Raw genomic sequence first — 26,126 nt, 5'->3', positions numbered from 1 at the left:
CAAGACAAAGACTGACAGTCTTTGTTACTTGTTTCAATTACAGAATACCAATTGTCCTACCACCACTGCCACATGCTACCACCAGAAAGGAGGAAGGAATAAGTGAGAAAGAAGAAAATGGGGATCTCTACTTGGAAATGATAGATTCAAATTCAAAGCTGATATTTTTGAGCTCTAAGGCTGAGGATAGACAAACTGTTACTTTTAACCTCAGAAACTACCGAGTAATTGTTCCCATCTCAATGAGGGCAAATCATCCTTCAATAAGAGTAATAATTCACATGGTAACCCAAAAACATGTCCTACAGGGATATAGATCTCTCATTCTTTCTACATCATTTTATACAATGCCGATCCTAAATGCAGTGCTTTTATCTTTGTTATGAAATTAACTTCAATATTCCACACAAATAAGGAGTCAGAAAAGCAAAATCCTGACGTTAACCCCAATCTTGATCCTCCTGTCATGCTATCCACTAGATGGTAGAAGCAGTTCATAAATAAAAGTTAACATCCTGGGAACAAAAAATTATTTGCAAAAGCAAAATGAGGCATTTTTCCATTCATAGATATAGATTTGGCAGAAATACTTAAGAGCAAAACTCTACAGCCTAAAAAACAACAACAATAAAACAGTATTCTCTCTTCCCAAGCTAGACTTTCGTTAAGCTGTGGTTGCTATGGGGATATACAAAAAGCTGTTCACAGTTCAATTCAAAAGCTGTTCCTGGATTTGCTGATGGAACCACTTGATTTGTCGTGCCTAGACTTGTAAAACAATGTAGGTTGTATTATCTGAGATCTCTGTTTGAAGAAAATTCTTGGAAAAAAAAAAATACTGGTCTAAGTCAAACGAATACAAGGCAAAATTAGTTTATAGAACTCGAAATATTAGAGAAAGAAAGGAAACAGGTCTATCTGGGTCCAGAAAGTAGATGAATACTAAATGGAATAAAAGTGCTACAAATAGAACTAACCTTTATCCACTGGTCTGGCTTAACATTTTTCAAAACCACACTCATCTCTGGTTTCTCCATCAAAATTTTCAGTTTGGCTTCATTAGGTTCATCACTGGTAGAAATTGTTATAGGAACCATCCACTGGGGACAATCCTCTCCTAAGCAAGACAATGACAAAAAAAGATGCTTTGAGGAAACAGGAGATCTATTTTCATAAGCAAAGACCTAATTCTACTATGGTGAGTAATGGCTTATTTAAAGGAGTATATCTATTCCTTAGGTTTCCAGATTATCATCAGTGCAAAAGAACAATCTAGTGATAGCCTAATTCCCTGAAAGACTGATTCACCTTGTAAACCTGGGAAACAGCTTACTCATTTGTATGGTCATATCCAACAGTTATTTTAACTCAATTTTTCTTCCCCTGTCCCACTCAACTGTCTATAACTATAAAAATGACAAAATAAAAAAGTTCAGAGATTTAAATGTTATCCCTGATGGATTCATGAATTCTCCAAATGGGGGAAAGGGTAGATTCCAGAAACTATAGACCCAGGTGACAAAAATCACAGAAACTGAGTTGGAAGGGCACCCAAAGCCGATTATGTAATGTTCCCTGATATAGATCAACAGAAAAATTCTGGAATGGATAAAGTCATCAGTGCACACATATATACATATTTAGAAATGGAAATCAGGAGCAAGGAATAGGTTGGCCCAAGAACAAGCCATGCCAAATTAACTTTTATTTTTTTTTAAGGATAATAAAAAAGTAGAGCAAAGAAATGAACAGATAATAGTAAACACAATAAATCTAGATTTCAGAAAGGCATTTAGTAAAATCTTTCATGATATCTTTGTGGACAAAATGAAAAAATATGGGCTAGATAAAAGAAAATTAGGTGGATTTATAGAGCTCATTAAACGACCAAATTCAAAGTATGTTGAGGTATACCTGAGAGAAGCTCTTTAGTGGTATGACACTAGGCTCTGGCCTCAGTTCCGTCCTGGTCAACATTTTATCAATGACATGGATAAAGTATAGACTGCATGCTATCAAATTTGTGAACAAAGCAAGGAGGAATAGACAATACACTGGATGGTGAAATTAAGATTAAAAAAAGATCTGGAAAGGTTAGAACAATGGGCCAAAACTAGTAAGATGAAATTTAATAGGACCCAATGCAAAATCCTAGATGTGGGTTAAAAAAATTTTTGGTTGCTTAAGTATCATAGGATGGAGAGATCTTGCATAACTATTCCAAAAGGATTAGGAGTCAACAGTGTAACATGGCTGTATTAATAGAAGTAGAGCATCCAGAATAAGGTCCTGTTTAAAATAACAGTCACACTCCACTCGGCACTGACCAGACAACAGCCAGAGGAATACTATGTTCAGTTTTGTATGCAAAATTTAAAGAGGGATATTGAAAAATGTAATATTATTTTTAAGAGGAAGATCAAGTTGATGATCTAAAAATTATGCTATAGAAGGGAACAGCTGAAGGAACTGGAGATAATTAGTCTAGTGAAAAAGGAAAATAAGAAATTCCACAACTGTCTATAAATATCTGAAAGTATGTTAAAAAAAAAAAAAAAAAGAGGGGGCTTAATTTTTTTGTTTGTTTGTTTTTGTAGGCATTGGGGTTAAGTGACTTGCCCAAGGTCACACAGCTAGTGTCAAGTGCCAGATTTGTGTCAAGTGCTAGTGTCAGGTCCTCCTGACTCCAGGATTGGTGCTCTATCCACTGCAGCCACCTAGCTGCCCCAGGGGGTTTAATTTTTGCAGCTCCAGAGAATTTTATAAAACAAAATGAGATCAATATGGGATAAAGGTTTCCAAAAATTGAAAAGTCTACCTGATCAAACAGTGAATTTTCCATCACTGGATGTATGCAAGCAAAAGAAGAATAACTACTTGTTACACACAGCATTTCTACATATAGTATAAAGTTGGGCTGGATCACTTCTAAGATATCTCACAAGGCATTCGAGAACAAAAATTTGAAATTTTTTTTAGCTTGCCATTCATCTCTCCTTAGATGTCTCCATTTTCTTCAGTCCTTCCAACCTTTGACCCCACAATTCCACGGAAAGGAGGAAAGCAGGGAAGCCATGGGGACACTCCACACAATGCCCCACCTTTTTTTTTTTTTTTAATTTCTAAATCCAGAAATTTATTTTAACTCTCTAGCTCTACCAGAGGCTCAGGGAGGTGAAATCAGCATATACACAAAAATCATTTTCATTCCCTCTTCTAAATAAGTCTTCCCTTACCAAAAACGTATAGAAATAAAGACTGTTACAGTCCACATGGAGTGCAGTCTGTAGTTTTGTCCCAATCCCCTTTCCATAGCAATAGGCGGAAAGTTTCATTCCTCAAGCCAAGCTAAATTAAAATGCACACTCATTTGTATTTAATCTATTATTATATATTAATTTTTATGTCATTCTTTTAAAAAGGAAATAAATTGATGTAAAAAGTATTTCTTGTTAGTTGACAAACTGCTGGTGCCACACACACTAGACTATTCTGATTAGCATCTACTTTTCATCATCAGCTTACCACTATATGGTCCACTGGCAGAGAATTTCCTTTGAGACAACTTCAGCACTCTGTCATCTTCTACCTAAAATGTAAAACAAAGGCTATAGTAGTATTAACAGATTTTTTTTGCAATTTTTCTGTGAAAAAGCACATTGTAATGCTAGCTCAACACACAGCCCTAAAAAGTACAATGCGCACTCAATATTTAATGGCAATGAAAATGCTATGTAAACAGACACATAAACTATGTGTGCAAAGTACTCTTGCCAAATGCTGGGGATACAAAAGAAAAAAACGATGCAGTCACATCACAGGACCAGAGAGAAGTATGATACAAGTACAGGTGTGATCATGGCAGTGGACAGAATCAGATAAGGCACTCTAGGAAAATTACAGGAGGGAGAAAATGCTTTGTTCTTGAGAGATCAAGTCAGGCTTTATGGAGGAGGTGGCAAATGAACTGACTTCGGAAAGAAAAGGATTCTGAAAAGCAGAGATGGGGAAGAAGTACATTCCAGTTATGGAGGATGGCTTGCAAACAGGCAGGAAATGAACTATTGATTAGATCGTGTAAGCGGAGCAATGAGAAACAGGGCTGGATAGACAGATTAGATCCAGATTTTAGAGGGCCTCAAAGAGTTTGGATTTTATCCTACAGACAAAAGGAAGGCACTAAAGGTTTTTGTGTAGGGGAATGAGCCATCAGGAAGATTATTTTGGCAGCTGCATGAAGGATGGAAGAGAATCAAGTCAAGAAGACTGAATAGGGGGGCAGCTAGGTGGAGTAGTGGATAGAGCACCAGCCCTGAAGTCAGGAGGACCTGAGTTCAAATCCAGCCTCAGACCAAACAATTCACACTTACTAGCTGTGTGACCCTGTGCAAGTCACTTAACCCTATTGCCTAGCCAAAAAAAACAAAAAAGACAGGGAAAAAAAATGACCTGGAAAATAGACTGGAGAGAGATAATTTAAGAATTACTAGACTATCTAAAAGCCATGATCAAGAAATTATCAAGGAAAATTGCCTCAATATTTTACATCCAGTTGGTAAAATAGAACCGAAAGAATCTACTGATCACTTCCTGAAAGAGATTCCAAAATGAAAACTTCTAGGAATATTGTAGTCAAATTCCAAAGCTCCCAAGTAAAAAAAAAATAAAAATAAAAATAAATTATATATATATATATACATAAAATAAATTATTATATATTATTACATAATAATACATTAATGATAATATATATATATATATATATCTTGCTAGCATCCAGAAAGAAACAATTCAATTATCATGGAGCCAAAGTCAGGATCACACAAGATTTAGCAGCTTTCACCTTAAAGGAGCGGAAGGGCATGGAATATGATGTTCTGGAAAGCAAAGGAGCTACGATTACAACTAAGAATATGCCTACCCAACAAAACTGAGTATAATTCTTCAGGAGAAAAAATAAGATATTTAATGAAATAAAGGACTTTCAAGCATTCCTGATGAAAACAGCCAAATAGAAAATTCGACATTCAAACACAAGACTCAAGAGAGGTTTGAACAGGTAAACAATAAAGAGGAATCATAAGGGAATCAATAAAGTTACACTACTTATATTCCTATATGGGAAGATGATACATGTAACTCCTAAGAACTTTATCATTATTAGGGAAGTTAGAAGGAATCTACATAGAGGGCATGAGTATGAGCCAACTATATTGGGATGAAAAAAAAAATTAAGGTCAGAAAGAGGGATGCACTGGAAGAAGAGAGAAAGGAATAAAATGGAGAAAATTTTCTCACATAAAAGAGGCATAAAAGGAAGAGCTTTTATGCTGGAGGGGAAAATGGAAGGAGGGGGTGGCAAGCAATGTTTGAACCTTACTCTCATCGGAAACAGGTCAAAGAGGGAAGAATATATATATATATATATATATATATATATATATATATACACACACACACACACACACACACACACACACTCAGCTGGGTATATTAGTCTATATTCCTGAATAGGGAAATAGGAGGGGAAACCAGTAAGAGATATTGCTGGACAAGGAAGAGGGGAGAAATGATAAAAAGTAGGACACATTAAGGGAGACAACGAATCAAAACAGAATTTGGGAAGGGAAAGGATAAAAAGAAAGAATGATAAAACGAAGAAAATACAACGGAGGGAAATACACAGTCAGGAATCATAACTGTGAATGTGAATGTGATGAGCTCACCTATAAACGGAAGTAGATTCCAGAATGGATTAGAAACTAAAATCCAACATTATGTTGTTTACAAGAGACACACTTGAAACAGAAAGACACACACAGTTAAAATAAAGGACTGGAACAGAATTTATTATGCTTTAGCTGAAGAAAAAAATGCAAGGATAGCAATCATGATCACAGACAAAAAAGCAAAACCAGACCTAATTAAAAGAGATAATTAAAGAAACTACGTTTTGCTAAAGGATGTACCATGGATAATGAAGTAATAACATCAAAATTTTTACAGCAAATTTCTCTGATAAAGGCCTGATTTTGAAGGGGTGCTTGGACCCCAATTTCTCCCTAGTCTCAGAAACACTGTCTCTGACAACCACTCCCCAGCCCAAGGGCACTGTGCCTAGCAATTACTCATGCGTGGGCCCCAGCAAGACCCTTATCTCTCTCCCTGGTGCAGCTACACAAAACTGGATGAGAGAGTGCTGGGCTGCTCACGCTCCAGCCCTCAGATCATGTCTGTGGAAGCCTCCCAATTCCTTAGTAAGTTCCTGTCTTGTGAGAAAGCTTTCCCTTGTTACAGCGCATTCTCTCATCAAGACACAGGGAGAGAGGTGCCTTGCCCAGCCCGAGGAGTTTTGTCCTTGGCTGGCCCAAGGACTCTTCCTCCTGCCAGACTCCCAAGATCCATACCTCTGTCATCTCCCTCCCTGTCTGGTATACTCCCTGTACTTTCCCATCCATAGCTCCCAAAGATTACCTAATCGGTATCCCTGGCATTCTTTTCCCATGCCCTTTTCCACATAAACCCTATCTCCATCCTCAGTCTCTTGCAGGTTCCTTAAGAATCCTTGCCCACTGAAAAACATAACAATAAATCTTTGCCACTGTGACTTAAAGAATGCTTGAAGCTGTGAATTCATTCCAGACAACCTCGTCCTGTACTTCAGTCTTTGAGGGGTCTCAACCTCTCAGACTCCAACAATTTCTCAAATATCCAAGGACCTGAGTCAAATTTATAAACACAATAGCCATTCCCCAACTGAAAAATGGTCAAAGGACATGACCAGGCAGTTTTCAGAAGAAGAAATCAAAGCTATCTATAGTCATATGGAAAAAATGCTCTAAATCATCACTGATTAAAGAAAAGCAAATTAAAACAACTCTAAGGTACCACCTCATACCTATCAGAAATGACAAATGCTGGAGGAGATGAGGGAAAATAGGTACACTAACAAACTGCTGTTGGAGTTGTGAACTGGTCCAACCATTGTGGAGAACAATTTGGAACTATGTCCAAAGGGCTATAAAACTATGCATGCCCTTTGATTCAATAGTACCACCACTAGGTCTGTACCCCAAAGAAATTTTTTTTAAAAAGGAAAAGGACCTAAACATACAAAAATATGTATTGCTCCTCTTTTTGTGGTGGCAAAGAATTGGAAATTGAGGGGATCCTCATCAATTGGGGAATGGCTGAACAAGTTGTGGCATGTGATTGTGCTCTAAGAAATGATGGCAGTTGTGGTTCCTTTTATGGGTTCTAAATTACAATAGGAATGTACATGTAGAACTTGTATTGGATTTCATACTGTCTTGGGGAGGGAGGTGGGGAAGGGAGGAGGAGAAAATTTAAAACTCAAAAGTTTTTGGAAGTGAAAACTAAAAATAAATTAAAAAAAGGAAAAAAAAAAGAAAGAAATGGCAGTGGTTTCAGAAAAAACATGGCAAGACCTATATGAACTGATACAAAGACAAGGACCTGAAGATCATTGTGCATAGTAACAGCAATGTTGTAATGATGATCAATTATGAAAGATTTGGCTACTCTGATCAATACAATGATCCAAGACAATTCCAAAGGACTCATGATGAAAAAATGCTTTCCACCTCCAGAGAGAGAACGAATGAACTATAACTCAAAATGAAATATAATTTTCTTGCTTTATTTTTTTCCAATAGAGATAACACGGAAATATTTTACATTACTTCATATGTATAGCTGATGTAATTTTGCTTGCCTTCTCAGTGAATGGAGGAAGTAGGAGAAACAGGAAGAGAATCTGGAACTCAATTTAAGAATGCTAAAAAAATAATAAAATTTTTTGGACAAGAAGTTATTGGTAACTGTTGAGAAAGCAGTTTCAATAGAATGTTGGGGACAGAAGGCAGATTGCCTTAAATTGGCAAGTCCGAGGCTCAGGTTCTTCGCAATGCACCGAGCACCCCAAAGAAAAGATGACAGTACTCAAAGTGTCTCCCCAGACTGTGAAAAGACTCTTCAGAAAAGTAACATACAGGGGGCAGCTAGGTGGCACAGTGGATAGAGCACTGGCACTGAAGTCAGGGGGACCTGAGTTCAAATCTGGCCTCAGACCAAACACTTCACACTTACTAGCCATGTGACCCTGGGCAAGTCACTTAACCCCAATTGCCTTTAGAAAAAAAAAAGGTAACATACATTCAAAGGGTTAGTCAACTATAAAAGAATAACATAGTTTTCTTCTTCATGGAGCAAAGTAGAAGACCAAGAAGTGTATACAGTAGATTAACATTTCAACTCAATACAACAAAACTCAATTTTAGCATTCTACTGTGTATGAAAGGATGCTTTTCTTTATGTGATCTACTATATAGTAACATAACATAATGGTTAATACAGATGAGGAAAAAAAAACTTTACAACTGAAAAGCCTAAAGCAGCAACAGCAGAATATTATGAACAGCTCATAAGTTAATAATTTTACTTTGAAAAAGAACTTCAACAGTCTACTTAAAAGAAAAGGAAAAGGTTCCAAAATATCTATACAGAAAGTTTTCTTCGATTAAGAATGGGACTGTTCATCTAGAAAAAAAAAGTACATGAACAGTTAAGTTGGCTTGGAGTGTTTGATGCAGTTATAACTTTATACATAAAGAAATAAAACCAGGTGTCTGTGGCTCCTGAAAGGATACAAAAAAGCAAGACATGAAATAAATTCAGAAAAAGACTTTTTATTTAAATACATGTTCTAGAAGTTGTCATAACAATGCTAGAACAGATTCAGAGGCTAGGAAATTTTTAAAACTTGGAAAGTTAAGGAAAAATATGAATGATGAAACAGTGGCCTTCTTCATGCTATCAAGAGGACATTCAATCAGGCAATATACTTTCCTTAAGCACCTATTATGTGCTGGGCACTCTAAGCTTTCTATTACAGATAGTTCTTGCATTACACAGGAATTTCATATTATGCAAATTCGACTCTATATAAAGAATTCTGAAATACTCATTTCAAAAACACACATGATGACTTTACTGTACAGTATACATGCTCTCTCTCTCTCTCTCTGGCTCTCTCTCTCTCTGCCTCTGCTCTGACTCAGTGTTCTGGGGCCTTCTACCTTCCCATCCCTCCCAAGTGAAAGCAGAAGAATGGACGTGGGGAGAGACTGTCACCACAGCTGGTGCTACTGGGTGGGAGCTTGGCCTGAGACCTCCATCTCCAAGAGATGAGACCTTTGCCTGCCAGTATATATCTGTCTTCCATCTATCCGAGCTTAGGTACCGTGTGTCTGTCCTTGACACAAACGTTGCCCATCTGCTCCATGTCTGTGTCTGGTCCCCATGTCTGTCCCCACTTGTTTGTTCTTCCTCCTAGTTCTGGCCAGAACCCACATGGCTGGCATTGGCCCTTTTGTGTTCCTCCTGCTCTCATTTCCCTGCCCTGGCCTCTACTTGTCCTTGAACCATGTGCTAGCCTCCTCCCTCCACAGTGTTCCTTTCCTGCTTCACTCCCTCCCTCTCCCCCACATCAGAGGCAAATTCACATTATGTAAACATGTGTTTACGTAGAAATCTGCAGAGTCCACTTACATAAAGCAAGGTCTGTATTTATGACAATGTCAGTAACCAGTACTGAACTGGAATTAAAGGACACATTTCTATCATGTGCTTTAGAGTAAGTCAATTATCTCTCCTCATCTCAAAGGTCACGGGGTTTACACCTGGAAGGAGCCTAAGACATCATCCAGTTCAATTTCTGAATCTACAGAATGAAGAAGTTGGACTAGATAACTTCTGAGGACACTTTTAGCTCTACATATATGATCCAATGACAATATAATGTACAAACTGACCACAATAAAGCTTATTCAGAATCAGTCAAATGTCCACTGTGTGCAGACATTTGAGGCATAAAATCAAAATCCTGAATTTGCCACTTGCTGATGACCTTATGCAGGTTATTTTACCTGTCTTCTGCCTCAGTTTCTTCATCTATAAAACAGTCCTTCTATAGTAACATGAGGGGTATGGTAAAAATGGTAAACTATAAAGAAAAACATAAATATAAGCTATTACTAGTATTACAGATGGAAGAATCAGACCCACAAACAAGGTGTTCTATACTGATATATCTCTCTCTTTCTAAAAAGTAAAGAATATTAGCAACAGAGGCAGACAGGTTTTGCCTATGCCAGGGGAGTGTGGGAGTGTGAAATTTTCTAACCTGGGGCTATAGTGTTTTCTTAGCCAATCAATACTTGTGGTTAGGCAAATTCCAAAAAAATTTATTCACCACAAAAATTAGATGATTTAAGTGAAGTATACTTTAAATTTCCTTCACCTCTGGCCATATAAAATGGTCAAACTTAATTTGCAGAGGAGTTTTGGAGTTCCTGTATGTACAAATAACAATAAGAAAGCAAGCTATCGATTTTCTCATCTTTCAAGACAAGAACATTAATTTGGGATTCTAAGAAAAAAAAAGAAAACCTCAGAAATATAAATTAATATTTTCTAATATAAGAAACAGAACAATGATATTAGGTGAAAACAACAATGGCTTGTGACTCAGGGGATCTCTCACTTTGCCAATAATTAGCTGTAGACCACTGAGCAAGTCACTATCTTTAGGTCTTAGTTTCTTCCTCTCTAAAATGACAGAACTAGACAAGATAATCTCTAAGAGGTCCCTTCCCATTCTAAAATTCAATGACTGTGATGACACACATTTATGTTACATAACCAGGAATTTCCCTATTTCGCTTTTAAAATGTTAAGTGTCCTGCCTCACTATTTGTTTAGGTTAGATAAAACTAAGGACTAAAGTTCACTTTACACATCATTTTAAAATAGTAACCTCACATGGCTGACTAGGCCTCTCTGGGCTGTAAATGAGGACTAGATAAATGACCTTTAAGGTCTTTTTCCTGCTCTCATCTATGATCCTATGGTTTTTGGTTCACATTTTCAGTCGAAAACTTATCCTTAAATGTGAATGGAACCTCTCTTAGATACCATTATTCTTGCCAACATCTTAACAAAATGAAAACTACTCTACTCTTTATGGAGTCCAACACTCTAAAAAAAATCAGCTATAACAGAACAGTGTAGCAAAGGGGAAAAAACCAGCAAAGTGCATGCTGTTAGTCTATAAAATTTGACAGGCATACTATTGCATCAAATCTAATACTTTGTATTCTCTAATCACGTATATCATCAAATTCTTCCAGCCAATCTATTAAATAGATCAAAATGCAACACCAGAATGGTAATATATAAGCCATAGGATTATAATTATTTATGTAATTATTACGGCAAAATTTTCAAGGTAAAACTGCTCCAAAATTTTGTACACTTTGGAATTAAATGCACTTTATATTTTTGCCATCTACAAAACTGGAACAATTATACACCAATATCCCTTGTAAAACAGATTTAATGTCTCAGTCAACAGATGTATTAATACATCAAGGCATATTTGATTAAGGATCTATCTCTGCTCTCCATAAAAAAAAGAATGGCAATTACAGCAAAAAAGTTTGAATGCACCATACAATTCCTTAGCCTCACACAATTTAAAGTGTATTAACAGCTCATTTTTTTTTAAATTGTAATTTAATTTTTTCAGTTCCAAATTGTCTCTCGCCATCTCTCCTTCTCATTGAGAAAGAAAGAAAACAAAACTAATTACAAATATGTTTAGTCAAATAAATTACCACATTAGCCAAGTCCAAAAAAAATGCTTCAATCTGCACTCTGAATTTATCATATCTCAATCTAGAGGCACGTTTATTATGAGTCTTCTGGAACTGTGTTTAAACAGACATTAAGGATAGATATACAATTCTCACAGTTGTGTTGCAGGCTGGAGGAAGAGACTTCAGTACCACTCTCTGAATTCAGTGAACTGCCTCCATAACACACTCTAACCATATTGTCACTCAACCAATAACAAATACCAATCCCAGTGAAATATCGATTTGGCAAGTATGAAAATCAAAGAGAAGAATCTAAAACTAAATAAAGGTTACTTATCATCTAGAAACTTCAGTTAAGATCAGTTAAGATATAAGTAGCATATGTAAGAAGTCTCCTAACATTCCAATGGGTTCTCTCTTATATAGAATAAGATATGATGCTGAATTTTGTCAATTTACCTGTTCTGCTTCCACATAAATGAGTGGAAATCCCATTTGCTTGGTCCATGTACTCATCACAGCTGCAATAGGTTTACCACTGGCATTTTCTAAACTTTCCCAAAGGTCCTCTGCAAAAGAAATACAATCAGTGAAAATTCAAGGTCTCTAGGATTCTTTATGCCAAACAAATCATAAACTAAATCTTTAGGCTACATCACGAAGATTTTAGTTATTATTTGGTTCCTCCTAGACTGAATTCTATTATACAAACCAATCATTCATTTTAAGTTAAGAGGTTAAGCTTTGATTAAAGCTATCAATAGCACTAAGTAAATGTAAAAGGTGAAAGATTTATAGGATCTGAAGAGAAACCAGAGTATAGCACTAAGTAAATGACAACTTGTTTGAACAACCTTGTTTTCATTTTATTATAGGGGCTCAGTTAATACTTTCTTGTGCCAATAACTGTAATAGATATTTTATTTCTACCAAAAATTATTTACCTTTACAAAACAAAACAAATGGTAAAGACAGCACTGTTCCATGTTCAACTGGAAAGCTGTTAAAATTCATTAATAACTGGTAAGTTAGTAAGCTGTACCTGCTTTGACACTCTTGTTCTCAGCCTGATAGTTCATTTATTTACCTAGCTTCATTAATTCAAAGATATATGTATTAATGTATTAAGCACCTATTACGTCTTGAACACTGTACTAAGCTTGGGAAATACAATGATTAATAGTATACCCCAGTCAAGTACAGGAGATAATATGCTCACAAATGATTATAATATAGAATAGAAAGTAAAAGTACATTAACAGGTATCAAGTGCTTAGAGAGTTCAGAAAAAGAAGAAATTACCTGAAGAGGAAGGGATAATTATAGAAGGCTTCTGGAGGAATTAACATTTAAGTTGGGCCTCCATAACCAAGTTGGAATTGAAAGGAATTGGCGCAGCGGGGGGGGGAGGCTAAGAAGCAGGAATGTTTTGTTGTTGTATCCTTAGTATCTAGAGCAGTTCAGGGGACATAGGAGGTACTTAATAAATGCCTGGCTCAAACACCATTGCTAGGGCTATATCCCCGAAGACATAGAAAAAAGAGAAAGGGGAATGCAGATGGAAGCATGTTATTTGCTCTCTTTTTCTTCTGTTGTTTTGTTCTACTGCTTCATTCTCATGCTTCCTCCCATTAGTTCTAATTGTTCTTTACAGCATGACTAATGGGAAAATATGCTTAACATGAATATACATGTATAGCTTATAACAGATCCATGGCGGGGGAGAGTGGGAGGGGGAGAAAATTTAAAACTCAAAATCCTATGGAAGTGAATATTGAAAACTAAAAATAAATGAATATTAAAAAGGGGGAGGGGCCTATCTATACAAAAATATTTACAGCAGCCCTTTTTATGGTGGCTAAGAATGAGAAATCCAAGGAAAACCCATCAATTGGGGAATGGCTAAACAAGCTGTGGTTACATTACAATCACATGACTGTAACAGAATATTATTGTGCTATAAGAAATGACAACCAGAATGATTTCAGAAAAACCTGGAAAGATTTACATGAACTGATCCATAGTGAAGTGAACAGAACCAGTAGAACGTGAACATTATATGCAGTAACAGAAAAACTGTTTGATGAAGAACTGTGGATGACTTGGCTATTCTCAGCAATACAATGATCCAAGACAATCCCAAAGAACTTCTGATGACCAGGAGCCAAGATGGCAGAGTAAGAGGTGAGTTTCTCTTACCCTCCCTTATTAACCCCAGAAAGCCCAGAAAATATCACCCCAGGAAAAATCCTGGAACAGCTGAATCAGAAGAAAGATGGGGTATAGCAGTCCAGTAGCCCAGGTAGCTTGAGGGATTAACTGGAAAGGCCCCTCTTATCCTGGGGGAAAGGGAGCAGTACAGAATGGGTGGTGTCCCAGCAAGCTAATGAAAAGCCCCACCTCAGCATACCAGGAGGAAATCCTGAAGCCCAGGTGGTGGAACAGGCAAACACCAACACCTGGACCCCCGAATGCATCACTGAGGACAGGCAACTGGTGGAAACCAGCTCAGAAAACTACCAGGTGCCTCAGCATTCTACAGCAACCAGTTCTCTCAGTGCCTAAGCAAAACTAAGGGAAGCAGCACTCCAAGGGGCCCGAGGCAGATAAAACACCCTACAACATCCATCTGAAAGGAGCTGAAGAAAGCAAAAGGAAGTAAAGGCCTGGGTGAGCAGGAAATCTCCAGGAGCCACACTACCTAATCCTAGCCCTAGAGTTTCACTGTTGCTGATTCCAGCCCAACACCAGGCAAGCTGCCAGAATCCTACAGCCTCCAACTGCCAACACTGGAGGCCCCAGCACACAAAGCCATCGACCAGGCCCTAGACTCCCAACACAAGAAGCTTGGGTCAGTGCCCTCTGCTCCCCAGCAGGAGAGCCCAATCTCTTTAAAGGCCAGGAAACAAGCAAACACCATGAGCAAAAAGAAACATACAATAGATTCTTATTATGGGAAGAGTGAAGATCAAGGCAGAAATTCTGAAGAGGACAATATTGTTAACAAACCCACATGTGGAACCTCAAAAGGGAATATGAACTGGTCTGAAGCCCAAAAAGTCTTCTCAGAAGAGTTCAAGAAGGATTTGAAAAGTCAAATGAGAGAGGTAGAAGAAAAAATAGGAAAAGAAATGAGAGGTATGTAAGAGAGAATCAATAGCTTGGAAAAGAAAGGACAAAAATTAACTGTACAGAACAAGTCCCTAAAAAATACAATTGGCCAAATGGGGAAGGAGGTTCAAAATCTAACAGAAGAAAACAATTTGTTAAAAATTAGAATTGAGCAAATGGAAGCTAATAACTCTATGACAGAGCAAGAATCAAACAAAAACAAAAGAATTAAAAAATAGATGAAAATGTAAAATATCTCATTGGTAAAAACAACTGACCTTGAAAATCGATCCAGGAGAGACAATTTAAAAATTATTGATCTACCTGAAAATCACCATGAAAAAAAGAGCCTGGACAGTATCTTTCAGGAAATCATAAAGGAAAACTGCCCTGAGGTCCTAGAACCAGAGGGTAAAATAACCATAGAAAGAATCCACCAATCACCTCCTGAAAGAGATCCCAAATTGAAAACGCCAAGGAATATAGTAGCCAAATTTCAAAATTACCAAGTCAAAGAGAAAATACTGCAAGCAGCCAGAAAGAAACAATTTAAATATCATGGAACCACCGTCAGGATTACACAAGACCTTGCAGCTCTAGACCATAGGGCACGGAATATGATATTCCGTAAGGCAAAGGAGCTTGGATTACAACCAAGGATCAACTACCCAGAGACAATGAGCATTATCTTTCAGGGGAGGAGATGAATATTCAGTGAAATAGGGGACTTCCATACCTTCTTGATAAAAAGACCAGAGCTCAACTGAAAATTTGATCTTCAAATACAAGACTCAAGAGAGACATAAAAAGGTAAACAGGACAGAAAGAAACAACACGTTATCAATAAGGGCAAACTGTTTACATCCCTACAAGGGAAGATGACACTTGTAACTCTTGAGAACTGTATTGTTATTACACCATGTTTAAAGGGGTATACGTAAAGGGGGTAGGTATAAATTGATTTTGATGTAATGATGAAAAAAATCTAATCAAGTGGATTAAATGGATCCAAGTAAGTGGATGAATCTGATCTAACTAAGAGAAAAGGAAAAGAGGAAGCAGACATGGGTAAATTACATCACAGGAAAAGGAACAAAAATCTTCTAAAGCAAAGGGAAAGAGGGGAGGGAGATGAGCATTGTTTGAACCTTAATCTCATTATATTTGGGTTAAGAAGGGAATAACATAATCAGTTAGGTATAGAAATCTAACATGCTCTGTAGGCAGTAGGAGGGAAAAGGGGAAAGAAAAGGGAGGGGGCTAATAGAAGGTAGGTGGGACTGAGGGAGGTGGTAGTCAAAAGCAAAACATTAGCGAGGAGGGAAAATGAGAAAGGAGAAAGAAAAGCATAAAGTGGGGGGAAGAATGGAGACAAAGTCACAGATAGTAATCATAATTGTGAATGTGATATATGAACGTAATGGAATACTATTGTGCTATAAGAAATTACGAACAAACATTAGATAAACCTGGAAAGACTTGTATGGTTTGATGCTGAGTGAAGTGAGTGGAACCAGGAGAACATTGTACATAGTAACAACCACACTGTGCAATGACTAACTTTCTTGACTTAGCTCTTCTCAGCAATGCAAGGATCTAAGACATCTCCAAAAAGTTTCATGCTGGAAAATATTAACCACATCCAGAGAAAGAACTATAGAATCTGAATGCAGATCGAAGCATACTCTTTGCTTTTTTCCCTTCCGTTTTGTTTTGTTTCTTCTTCCTTGTGGTTCCTCCTATTGGTTCTAATTCTTCTTTACAACATGACTAGGTTTAATAACATGAAAAGGTTTAATAGGAATGTATATGTATAGCCTCTATCAGATTGTGTGCCATTTTGGGGAGGGAGATGGGGAGAGAGGAGGAGAAAATTTAAAACTCAAAAACTTATGGAAGTGAATGTTGAAAACTAAAAATAAAAAAATTAATTCAAAAAAAAAAAGGAAGATGAGGCCTGATAAAGAGGTCACTAGTGACCTTTGAGAGAGTAGCTTTAGCAGATTTTAAGAGGCTTAAGAATAGAACAAAGAACGAGTGAACGCTCCTTTCAAGAAGTTCAGCCAGGTCTCCAAAGGCCTCATGATGGAAAATGCTATCCACATCCAAAGAAAGAACTATGGAGTTTGAATGCAGATGGAAGCATACTATTTGTTTTTTTTTCTTTCTTCTGTTGTGTTTTGTTTCCTCTTTTTGGTGGTTCCTCCTATTGGTTCTAATTCTTACTTATAGTATCACTAATGTGAAAATATGTTCAATAGGAATGTATATGTATAGCCTATATCAGACTGCATGCTGTCTTGGGGAGGGAGAGAAAAATTTAAAACTCAAAAGTCTATGGAAATGATTGTGGATAATTCAAAATAAATTAATTAAAAAAAAAAGTTCAGTCAGGAAGAAAGACTAGTCTTAAAGTAGGAAGGCTAGGGAAATGATGTTATTAGGAGAATTCAAGTGGTTGATCAGAAGGATTGCAGGGATCTCTTTGCTGGTGCTAAGGCAGGATCCTCTTGCTTTACCTGTGCTTGGATCTGGGTCACAGTTCTAGGTGGCAATCCTGGGGCGAGGAGAAATGCTGGTGTGCCTTGGTGGAGAGGGAATCCTCCTCACAGTTCCAAAGCAGAAAACAGTGTTTGTGGTCACTCATAGACCAGAGCACAGGCCAGGAAAGGAGTAAACACCTTGCCCTTGATCATACCACCTTGGAAGAACTGAAAATTTACATGTCCCTAGAAGTTATCTCTGAAAACAGCTGCACAAAACCCCCAAAGCTTGGGAAATACATTCTCCACACTGGAAGCAGACCCCTACCTTAAGAAAGCGTTTAAAACTCAAGTAATTGGCTGGGATCATGAGCAAACTGCACAAAAAAAGTCAGACCACAGAATCTTTCTTTGATAACAAAGTCAAAGTTCCTATATCCAAAGTCTCCAAGAAAAATATGAATCAGTCCCAGCCAGAAGAGCTCAAAAAGGATTTTGAGAAGTAAGAGAAGTAGAGAAAAAAACTGGGAAGACAAATAAGAGTGATGCAAGAAAATCTTTTTTTTTTTTTTTTTAAGGCAATTGGGGTTAAGTGACTTGCCCAAGGTCACACGGCTAGTAAGTGTCAAGTGTTTGGTCTGAGGCTGTATTTGAACTCAGGTCCTCCTCACTTCAGTGCCAGTGCTCTATCCACTGTGCCACGTAGCTGCCCCCATGATCCAAGAAAATCATGAAAAACTAGTCAACAGCTTGCTAAAGGAGACCCAAGAAAATACTGCAGAAAATAATATCTTAAAAAACAGCCTAACCCAAATGGCAAAAGAGGTCCAAAAAGCCAGTGAGAATGCCTTAAAAAGCAGAATTGACCAAATGGAAAAGGAAGCCCAAAAGCTCAATGAAGAAAATATTTCCTTAAAAATTAGAATGGAGCAATTGGAAGCCAGTGACTTTATAAGAAATCAAGACATTGTAAAACAAAACCAAAATAATGAAAAAATAGAAGACAATGTGAAATATCTCAGTGGAAAAATAATTGACCTGGAAAACAAATCCAGAATAGATCATTTAAAAATTACTGGACTACCTGAAAGCCATGATCAAAAAAAGAGCCTAGACATCATCTTTCAAGAAATTATCAAAGAAAACTGCCCTGATATTCTAGAACCAGAGGGTAAAATAGAAATTGAAAGAATCCACTGATCTCCTCCTGAAAGAGATCCCCAAAGGAAAACTCCTAGGAATATTATAGTCAAATTCCAGAGTTCCCAGGTGAAGGAGAAAGTATTGCAAGCAGCCAGAAAGAAACAATTCAAGTATTGTGGAAACACAATCAGGATAACACAGGATTTAGCAGCTTCTACATTAAGAAACCACAGGGCTTGGAATATGATATTCTGGAGGGCAAAGGAGATAGGATTACAGCCAAGAATCACCAATCCAGCAAAACTGAGTATAATCCTTCAGAGGAAAAAATGGACACTCAGTGAAAGAGGACTTTTAAGCATTCTTGATGAAAAGAACAGAGCTGAACAGAAAATTCCACTTTCCAATACAAGACTCAAGAAAAGCATGAAGAGGTAAACATGAAAGAAAAATCATAAGGGACTTATTAATGTTGAACTGTTTACATACCTATATGGAAAGATGATATCTGTAACTCATGAGTCCTTTGTTGGAGGGAAAAAAATTATATGGATAGACAGGTTGATAGATAGAGAGCATAGGGTGAATTGAAGATGAATGGGTAATATCTGGAGAATAAAATTTAGGGGTGAGAGAGGATTATACTGACAGAAGGAGAAAAGGGAGGCAGAATGGGATAAATTATCTCACGTAAAACAGACAAGAAAAGGCTTTTACAGTGGAGGGGAAGTAGGGGAAGGTGAGAGGGAATGAGTGAATCTTATTCTCAATGAATTTGGCTTAAGGAGGAAATAACATACACACTCAATTGGGTATAGAAAGCTATCTTACCCTACAGGAAAATAGGGGGGAAGGAGATGGGAGAGTGATGAAAAGAAGGGCAAATTGAGAGAGGAGTAATCAGAAGCAAACACTTCTGAGGATGAACAGGGTCAAAAGAGAATAGAATAAACGGAGGTGGGATAGGATGAAGGGAATTATAGTTAATTTTCCACAGCATGACTACTATGGAAGTGTTTTGCATGACTACACAAGTATAACCCATATTGAGTTGTTTGCCTTCTCAATGAGGGTGGGTGGGGAGGGAGGAAGGGACAAAATTTGGAACCCAAAGTTTTAAAAACAAATGTTAAAAAATTGTTTTCACATGCAACTGGGAAATAAGATATTCCAGCAATGGGGTACACAAATCTGTCCTGCCCTACAGGAAAACAGAAGAGGAAGGGGATTAAGAGATAAGGGGGTTGAGATAGAAGAGAGGGCAGATTAGGGGAAAGGGTATTCAGAATGCACGCTGTCTTGAGGTTGGAGGAGGGAAAGAAAATTTGGAACTGGATCCTGTGGAAGTGAATGCTGAAAACTAAAAATAAATAAATGAATCTTTAAAAAGAAAAAAAGAAACTATCTACAGGTAAAGCCTCAAAGAAAAATGCATATTGGACCCAAGCCTAACAAGAATTCCTAGAAGACTAAAGAAATTTGTTTTGTTTTGTTTTTAATTAAAAAAAAAAAGGATAAATTTAAAAAAAGATTTAAAAATCAAATGAGTGGCAGAGTATAAGTTGTAAAAGAAATGAAAGCTATGTAAATTTGTGAAGCGTGTGTGCATGGTTTTACAGCTCTTTGGACATAATTCCATATTGTAATCTAGAACAGCTGAACAAGTTCACTATTTCACCAGCAGTTTATTAGTTTTCCCCTCATCCCAGAGTTGCTTTAATTTGCCTTTCTCTGATTAATAGTGATTTGCATAGGTTTCCAAACATGGCGATACTACCCCTTAGTGGGTGCTGGAATGATCCAGGAGGATGGTAATAGTTCAGGGGGAAAAAAAACTGTTGAGGGTTAAAGAAAATACATTTCCAGGGGGACGCTGAGTAATTTTTTTCTTCTGAAGAGGGTAGTAGACCAAATAAGTTTGGAAACCTCAGATAGGAACTTTTTTTTTCCATACATCTACAGAAAGCTTTGATTTCTTCTTCTGAAAACTGCCTGTTTATATCCTTTGATTATTTATCAATTGGGAAATGGCTGAACAAGTTTTATATGATTGTGACAGAGTACTATTATGTTAAAAGAAATGTGGAAGCGGATGGTTTCAGAAAAATATGGCCAGACCTATATGAACTGATGATGAACAGTAAAGTGAGAAGAACGGGAAGATCATTGTGCACAGTAACAGCAATGACGATCAAAGGTCTCATGATGAAAAAATGTTATCCACCTTAAGAGACAGAACTCATGAACTCTAAGTGCAAACTGAAGTATAATTTTCTCTTTCTTTTTCTTGCTTTTATTTGGAAATATGGCTAATGTGGAAATGGTTTGTATAATTTCACATGTATAACTGATACCTGATTGCTTGACTTTTCAATGGGCATGGAAGGGAGAGAGTTAGGAAGTGAAAATTTAAAAAAAAACCCCACTAAAAATAAATAATTCAAGTATGTTTTAAAATTTTAAAAATTCTGAATAACTCCTTAAAAATCAGAACTGGCCAAATGGTAGAAGAGGTACAAAAATTCAATGAAGGGAAAAAAACTCCTTAAAAATTAGAATTGGCCAAATGGAAGCTAATGACTAAATAAGACATCAAGAAACAATAAAATAAAGTCAAAAGAATGAAAACATACAAGATGGCCATTAGACCAATTTTTAGTGGCATACAGGTTTATATTTTCACTTCACTCTGCATCTGCTGCTCTGCTTGGTTTTAACTTCATGGAATAAGACTCTCCAGCTGGGTACCCCCTAGTGTTCTTCTCTGCCTCCCCTTTTCCTGCTTTCTTTGTGTGTTGTTTCTTCCTTTAGATTGTAAGATTCATGAGGGCATGGACTTTCTTTTTATTAATTGTATTCCCAGAGCTTAGCACAGTGCCTGGCACATAGCAGGTGCTTAATAAACGTTTATTGATTGGAATGGATGCAGGTCAGTCACCTTGGTCACCAAAGCTTTTTCTGTCTACCGTTTGACAATGTAAGCCCAACTCCATCCCTTTAATCTCAACTGTTTGTGAAGGTTTATCCATATTCCAATTTCTCTCCCTCCCCTCTCTCACCCCACCATCCCAGACTTAATACTGACTTTAACATAAGAAAAATTAAGAAGTATATTAGGAAAAATACACCAAAAGAAAGTAGATTCAGGGAAAATGGAACACTAATTTCAACACAAAGGCTATTTTGGTAATCTTACAACTAAACTATGTCCAGGTTACATTGGAATTTTGACATTCTAAGTGGTCTATCTGCATCTGACTTTCACAGCTTTTCCTATTTTTAAAAACTTTTTTGTATACTAAAGAACTCAAAGCTCCATGTCTTCCTTTTTTGTATTCAAAAGAATACCTATCAACTCTTATTTATGCAATCAGTAAATAACTGTCAACATTAGAAACTCAAAAAGCAACTGTGAGCATTATAGATTAGAATACATTGAAATTACCTGATTTTAGATCCATAATCCCAAATGACCATTTTTACAAATTGATATTTTCAGATGATTTAATGGTCAATTATCTAATAATTCAATAGCCTAGGGTGTTCTGCTTCAGGTAAATATAGCACCTTCAAATAATTAAAATAGCAGCACATACTGCTGAGTGAGCAGAACAGTGGATGACAATGACTTTTGACCCACTTGAGACTCACTCTTTGGCAAAAGCAATTCACTTACCTAATGTACATTAATCTAAATGGAAAACTGGGCATGTGAGAAAACAGTGAAACTGTTTTGAATCAATGTATCACATCAAATGGTTCCTGAATATAAAATGTAAACCTTTCTTTTCTTTTCATACCCCTGAAATATTAAACATTACCTGTGGCTGCATTCTTCTGTTGGAACTTGGTTAAGTATATGTTCATTCCTTTCTTAAAGTCCTAAAAATACACAATTTTTAATGTCACAATATCAGATTTGTGCCCATTTCCACATCAATATTCTCACTTATCAGAATGAGACAAATATTTCACTACTGCTTTTTATCTCAATTTATTTTTACATTTTGGTACTTGAAAGTAATTATAGTTATTTTCAAATTCAGAATTGTACATTCTAAAAACAATGGGTCTTCCTGCCTTATAAATCCTTTTGCCCACTACCTGAGAACACATACACTCTATACATTTCTCTACCACAGCTATTTGTAATAATTAAAAACAAAATCCTTCCCAGAAGAAAATAAAGGGAAAAATCATCAGTAAACATTAAGAAAATATTAAAAAAAAAAAAGCAATAAGAAATCATAAAAGGACACACACAAGCAGGGCTGTGTTTGCACATTGTGAAATTCAACACTTAAAATTTTTTTTAAAATGAGCTACTCTTAAGAGACTCAAGGTTTTTTTTATACCCATCTTTGTTCTGTTCTTCTTTGTCAAGTTCACACATTTAAATGACAATTTTAAAAGATCCTTTCCATTTCTATTTAACATAAATAATCTACATTTTTCTACATGATCATCTAAGAGATCATGACAATCAAGGTAAACAAAACCTAAGGACAAAATAAAACCTGGTAACATTTCCATAAATAAGAACTTGTTTGGCTATTAGAAATTTAATCCAAATAGAGAATTCACTTGTAAGACTAACATAATAACATATTTCTTCATAAACACAAAGTAATGCCTCACTATAAACTTTTACCAGAAATGGTAGAAGACTGTTTTGTGTGTGCATGTGCATTTTTTTTTTACCTTATCCCCAATGTAGTCATGCAACATTCTGATGACAGACGCCCCTTTGCTATAGGATATAGCATCAAATATCTCATCAACTTCAGAAGGATGGCCCACACTGACCTGGCAGATAAGGTGTGATTTAAGGTTAGTAAAGTAGAAAAGACTAAAAAATTAAATTACTTTCCTAAAAACCTTCAGACTTTTAGGAAGATTTTAGGAAGAGATTTCTGTCCACTCATTATATATTGCTGACCTACCACAAATTTTAAGTAGCATATTAATAAAGTAGAATGTTTAACCTTATCTCCTTTTGTTTATTATTTTCTCACAAAATAAAATCAACCTAATATGACTGTGTGGAATGAAAGAAAGAATTAAAAAAATAAAGCTGGGGGTGGATGGGAATACAATGGGGGAACCCTAAACCAACAGATGTTTCATTTACTTTCTCCTACTAAGAATAATGATCTATAGCTACATAAAACCATGATCAATGATGTCAATGACTCTCATTTTTGATGTTCAAGACTCTCATTCTGAGTTTTTTTTTTTTTTCAGATAAGTTAACTGGGATAAAGAAAGGTTAAATGACAATCAAGAGTCATATGAACGGCAATGGAAATAGCCAGACTGAGTTAATCTTTTCATGTAAGTTTTTTTTTTAATTCAATTTATTTTAAGTTCCAAATACTATCTCTTCCTCTCCTCTGCCCCACCCACTGAGGTGAGAAAAACAAAAACTCTTATAGATAGCTAGAGTCACACAAAACAAATTCTCACATTAGCCACGTCAAAAAAAAAAAAAAAAAGGAAAAGATGCTTCAACCTGGACTCTATGCTGAGCCTATCAGTTTTCTATCTAAAAACATACAGTATATTTGAAAGGAGTTCTTTGGAGTTGTAGTAAGTCATTGTGTTGATCAGTTACTAAATCATTCAAATTTCATTATCTTTACAATACTATTGTTACTTTATAAATTGTTGTCCTAGTTCTACTCACTTCACTTTCAATCAGTTCCTGTTAAGTCTTCCCAGGTTTTTCAGAAACCATCCCCTTCATTATTTATTCTAGCATATTATTCCACCACATTCACATATTATAACTTGTTTGCCAACAAGAAAGGGCAGATTTAAATATATCTGTACATATGGGCCCTGCCCCCCTCTCCTTTTTTTTTAATCTCTTCGGAGTATAGACTTAAGAGCAGTATTGACAAGTCAAAAGGGATGTAGAGTTTAATAGCTTTTTGGACAAAGTCCCAAACTGCTTTGTAGAATGATTAAATTAGCTTACAGTTCCACCAACAGTGCATTAATGTACATCATTTTTCCCCCCAGGTCTCCTTCCATCATTTATTTACCATTTTTGTCTTCTTAGATAATCTGATGAGTGAAAGGGAGTACCTTAGAGTTGTTTTAATTTGCATGCCTCTACATGGGATTTAAAGCATTTTTTCATATGGCTGTTGATAGCTTGCATTTCTCTCTCTGAAAACTGCCAATTCATATCCCTTGATCATTTATTTATCATTTGAGGAATGGCTATTATTTGTGAAAATTTGACTTAATTCTCAATATATCCTAGCAATGAAGACTTTCAGAAAAACCTACTACAAAGATTCCTCCTCCCTCCCTGCCAATTTCTTGCTTTTCTTCTAATTTCAGTTGCGGGTTTTGTTTGGTCAAAAACTTTCAGATTTTATCAAAATTACCCATTCTACCTCCTGCGAACATCTCTCTCTTGCTTTGTCATTAATTCTTATCCAGAGATCTAATACGTAATTTCTTCCATATTCCATTAATTTTGCTTTTCACGTAAGTTCTTAAAAATATAAGGGCAACAAATTCCCCCCAAAAAAGTTTACAGTTAATAACTATGTACAATGAAGGCTAGTCTTAAATGCTCAGTTTACAACTATGGTTCAGTAAGCAAGTATTTACTGAGTGCCCCACAGGATATAATATTCGAGTACAAATTTATATATACCAAAATCAAACAAATTCCCAGCCTACTTTAAAAAATAACCTAAATTAGAAGTTAGCTTTACTAGATTTTTAAAGACTGAAAACATCAGATATAGCAAATAAAAGTAAAGTTAACCATGCAATCTTTTCCTCTTTTTGGACTCTTTGAGAAAATTTTCTACGTAACAAGTTACTGATTTCACTGAAAAGTGAGATAGCTTTATTTTTAAGGCTAACAGTGGGAAACAATAGCTTACTTTACTTACTTCAATAGGATGACTATTATCTAAAGCATCAAGCTCTTGGGCTCGGGTATAATCAGCAGAAACAAACTGAGTCCAGATATCATATTCTGGGAAGCAATGGTCTACACACAGATACTCAATCCAAGAGGCAAAGCCTTCATTTAGCCAAAGATGAGTCCACCATTCCTTAAAAAATAAAAAATAAATTTGAGGAGTATTTTAAGAAAATATCTATTCAATTATTTTGTAAAATGTTTCACTTAGCCTGTGCTCTAACACTAGCAATTTAATGAATTACAAAAGCAACTCAAAACATCTAGTAAGTAGTCCACTTCTTTGGAGAAAGCTAAGTTTCATAAAAAAGCAAGCCAAGCAGAAACAAGGAATATGACTTTAGAAGTTTAGTGAGGGTATCTCTCAAATGACACTAGCCACTTCTAGGTAGCTTTCACTATCCAACAATGTGTAGGAAAAAGAAACGTGAAAAAGAAAGGGGGGGTAATGGGTAAGATGTCAAAGAAAGAAAAAATGAGAACCTGTCTGTGTAGAGATTATACTAGAATTTCTCTTCACAGAGAACAGAGGGATACTGAAAGAAAACAAGGCAATGTAAAACAAAAGAACCTTCTCATGCTTGCAGAAAATAGTTACTGTCAATCATAATGTAGGTAACTAGGAAAGGTTATATGAAATACATGAGCAATCAGTGGGACGGTAATAGTAGCTTGAAAGCTCTTAGGAATTCTATATGAAACTGTATTCTGAATAAAATCAACTTCCAATTATTTTTTAGAGAAAAGATCTTGATGCAATTT

At 36.2% G+C, this 26,126-nt stretch overlaps 1 protein-coding gene across 2 annotated transcripts in view; it reads right to left on the bottom strand.

Annotated features, from left to right (window-relative positions):
* NPEPPS (aminopeptidase puromycin sensitive) overlaps positions 1 to 26,126 on the bottom strand; it is an 82,608-nt gene that overhangs the window by 16,851 nt on the left and 39,631 nt on the right. For both annotated transcript variants that reach the window (XM_027872895.1, XM_027872896.1), the window contains 6 exons: positions 25,333 to 25,497; positions 23,117 to 23,221; positions 22,237 to 22,297; positions 12,138 to 12,247; positions 3,526 to 3,589; positions 978 to 1,117 (listed from right to left, as the gene is read on the bottom strand). In XM_027872895.1, the coding sequence (XP_027728696.1) occupies positions 978 to 1,117; positions 3,526 to 3,589; positions 12,138 to 12,247; positions 22,237 to 22,297; positions 23,117 to 23,221; positions 25,333 to 25,497 (645 nt within the window). The remainder of the gene's footprint in view (positions 1 to 977; positions 1,118 to 3,525; positions 3,590 to 12,137; positions 12,248 to 22,236; positions 22,298 to 23,116; positions 23,222 to 25,332; positions 25,498 to 26,126) is intronic.

Source organism: Vombatus ursinus, unplaced genomic scaffold, assembly GCF_900497805.2.
Source record: "Vombatus ursinus unplaced genomic scaffold, bare-nosed wombat genome assembly UNPS02014801.1, whole genome shotgun sequence".
Lineage (NCBI taxonomy): Eukaryota > Metazoa > Chordata > Mammalia > Diprotodontia > Vombatidae > Vombatus > Vombatus ursinus.
The sequence above is the reverse complement of the archived record's forward strand: the minus strand, read 5'-3'. Positions and strand labels throughout refer to the sequence as shown.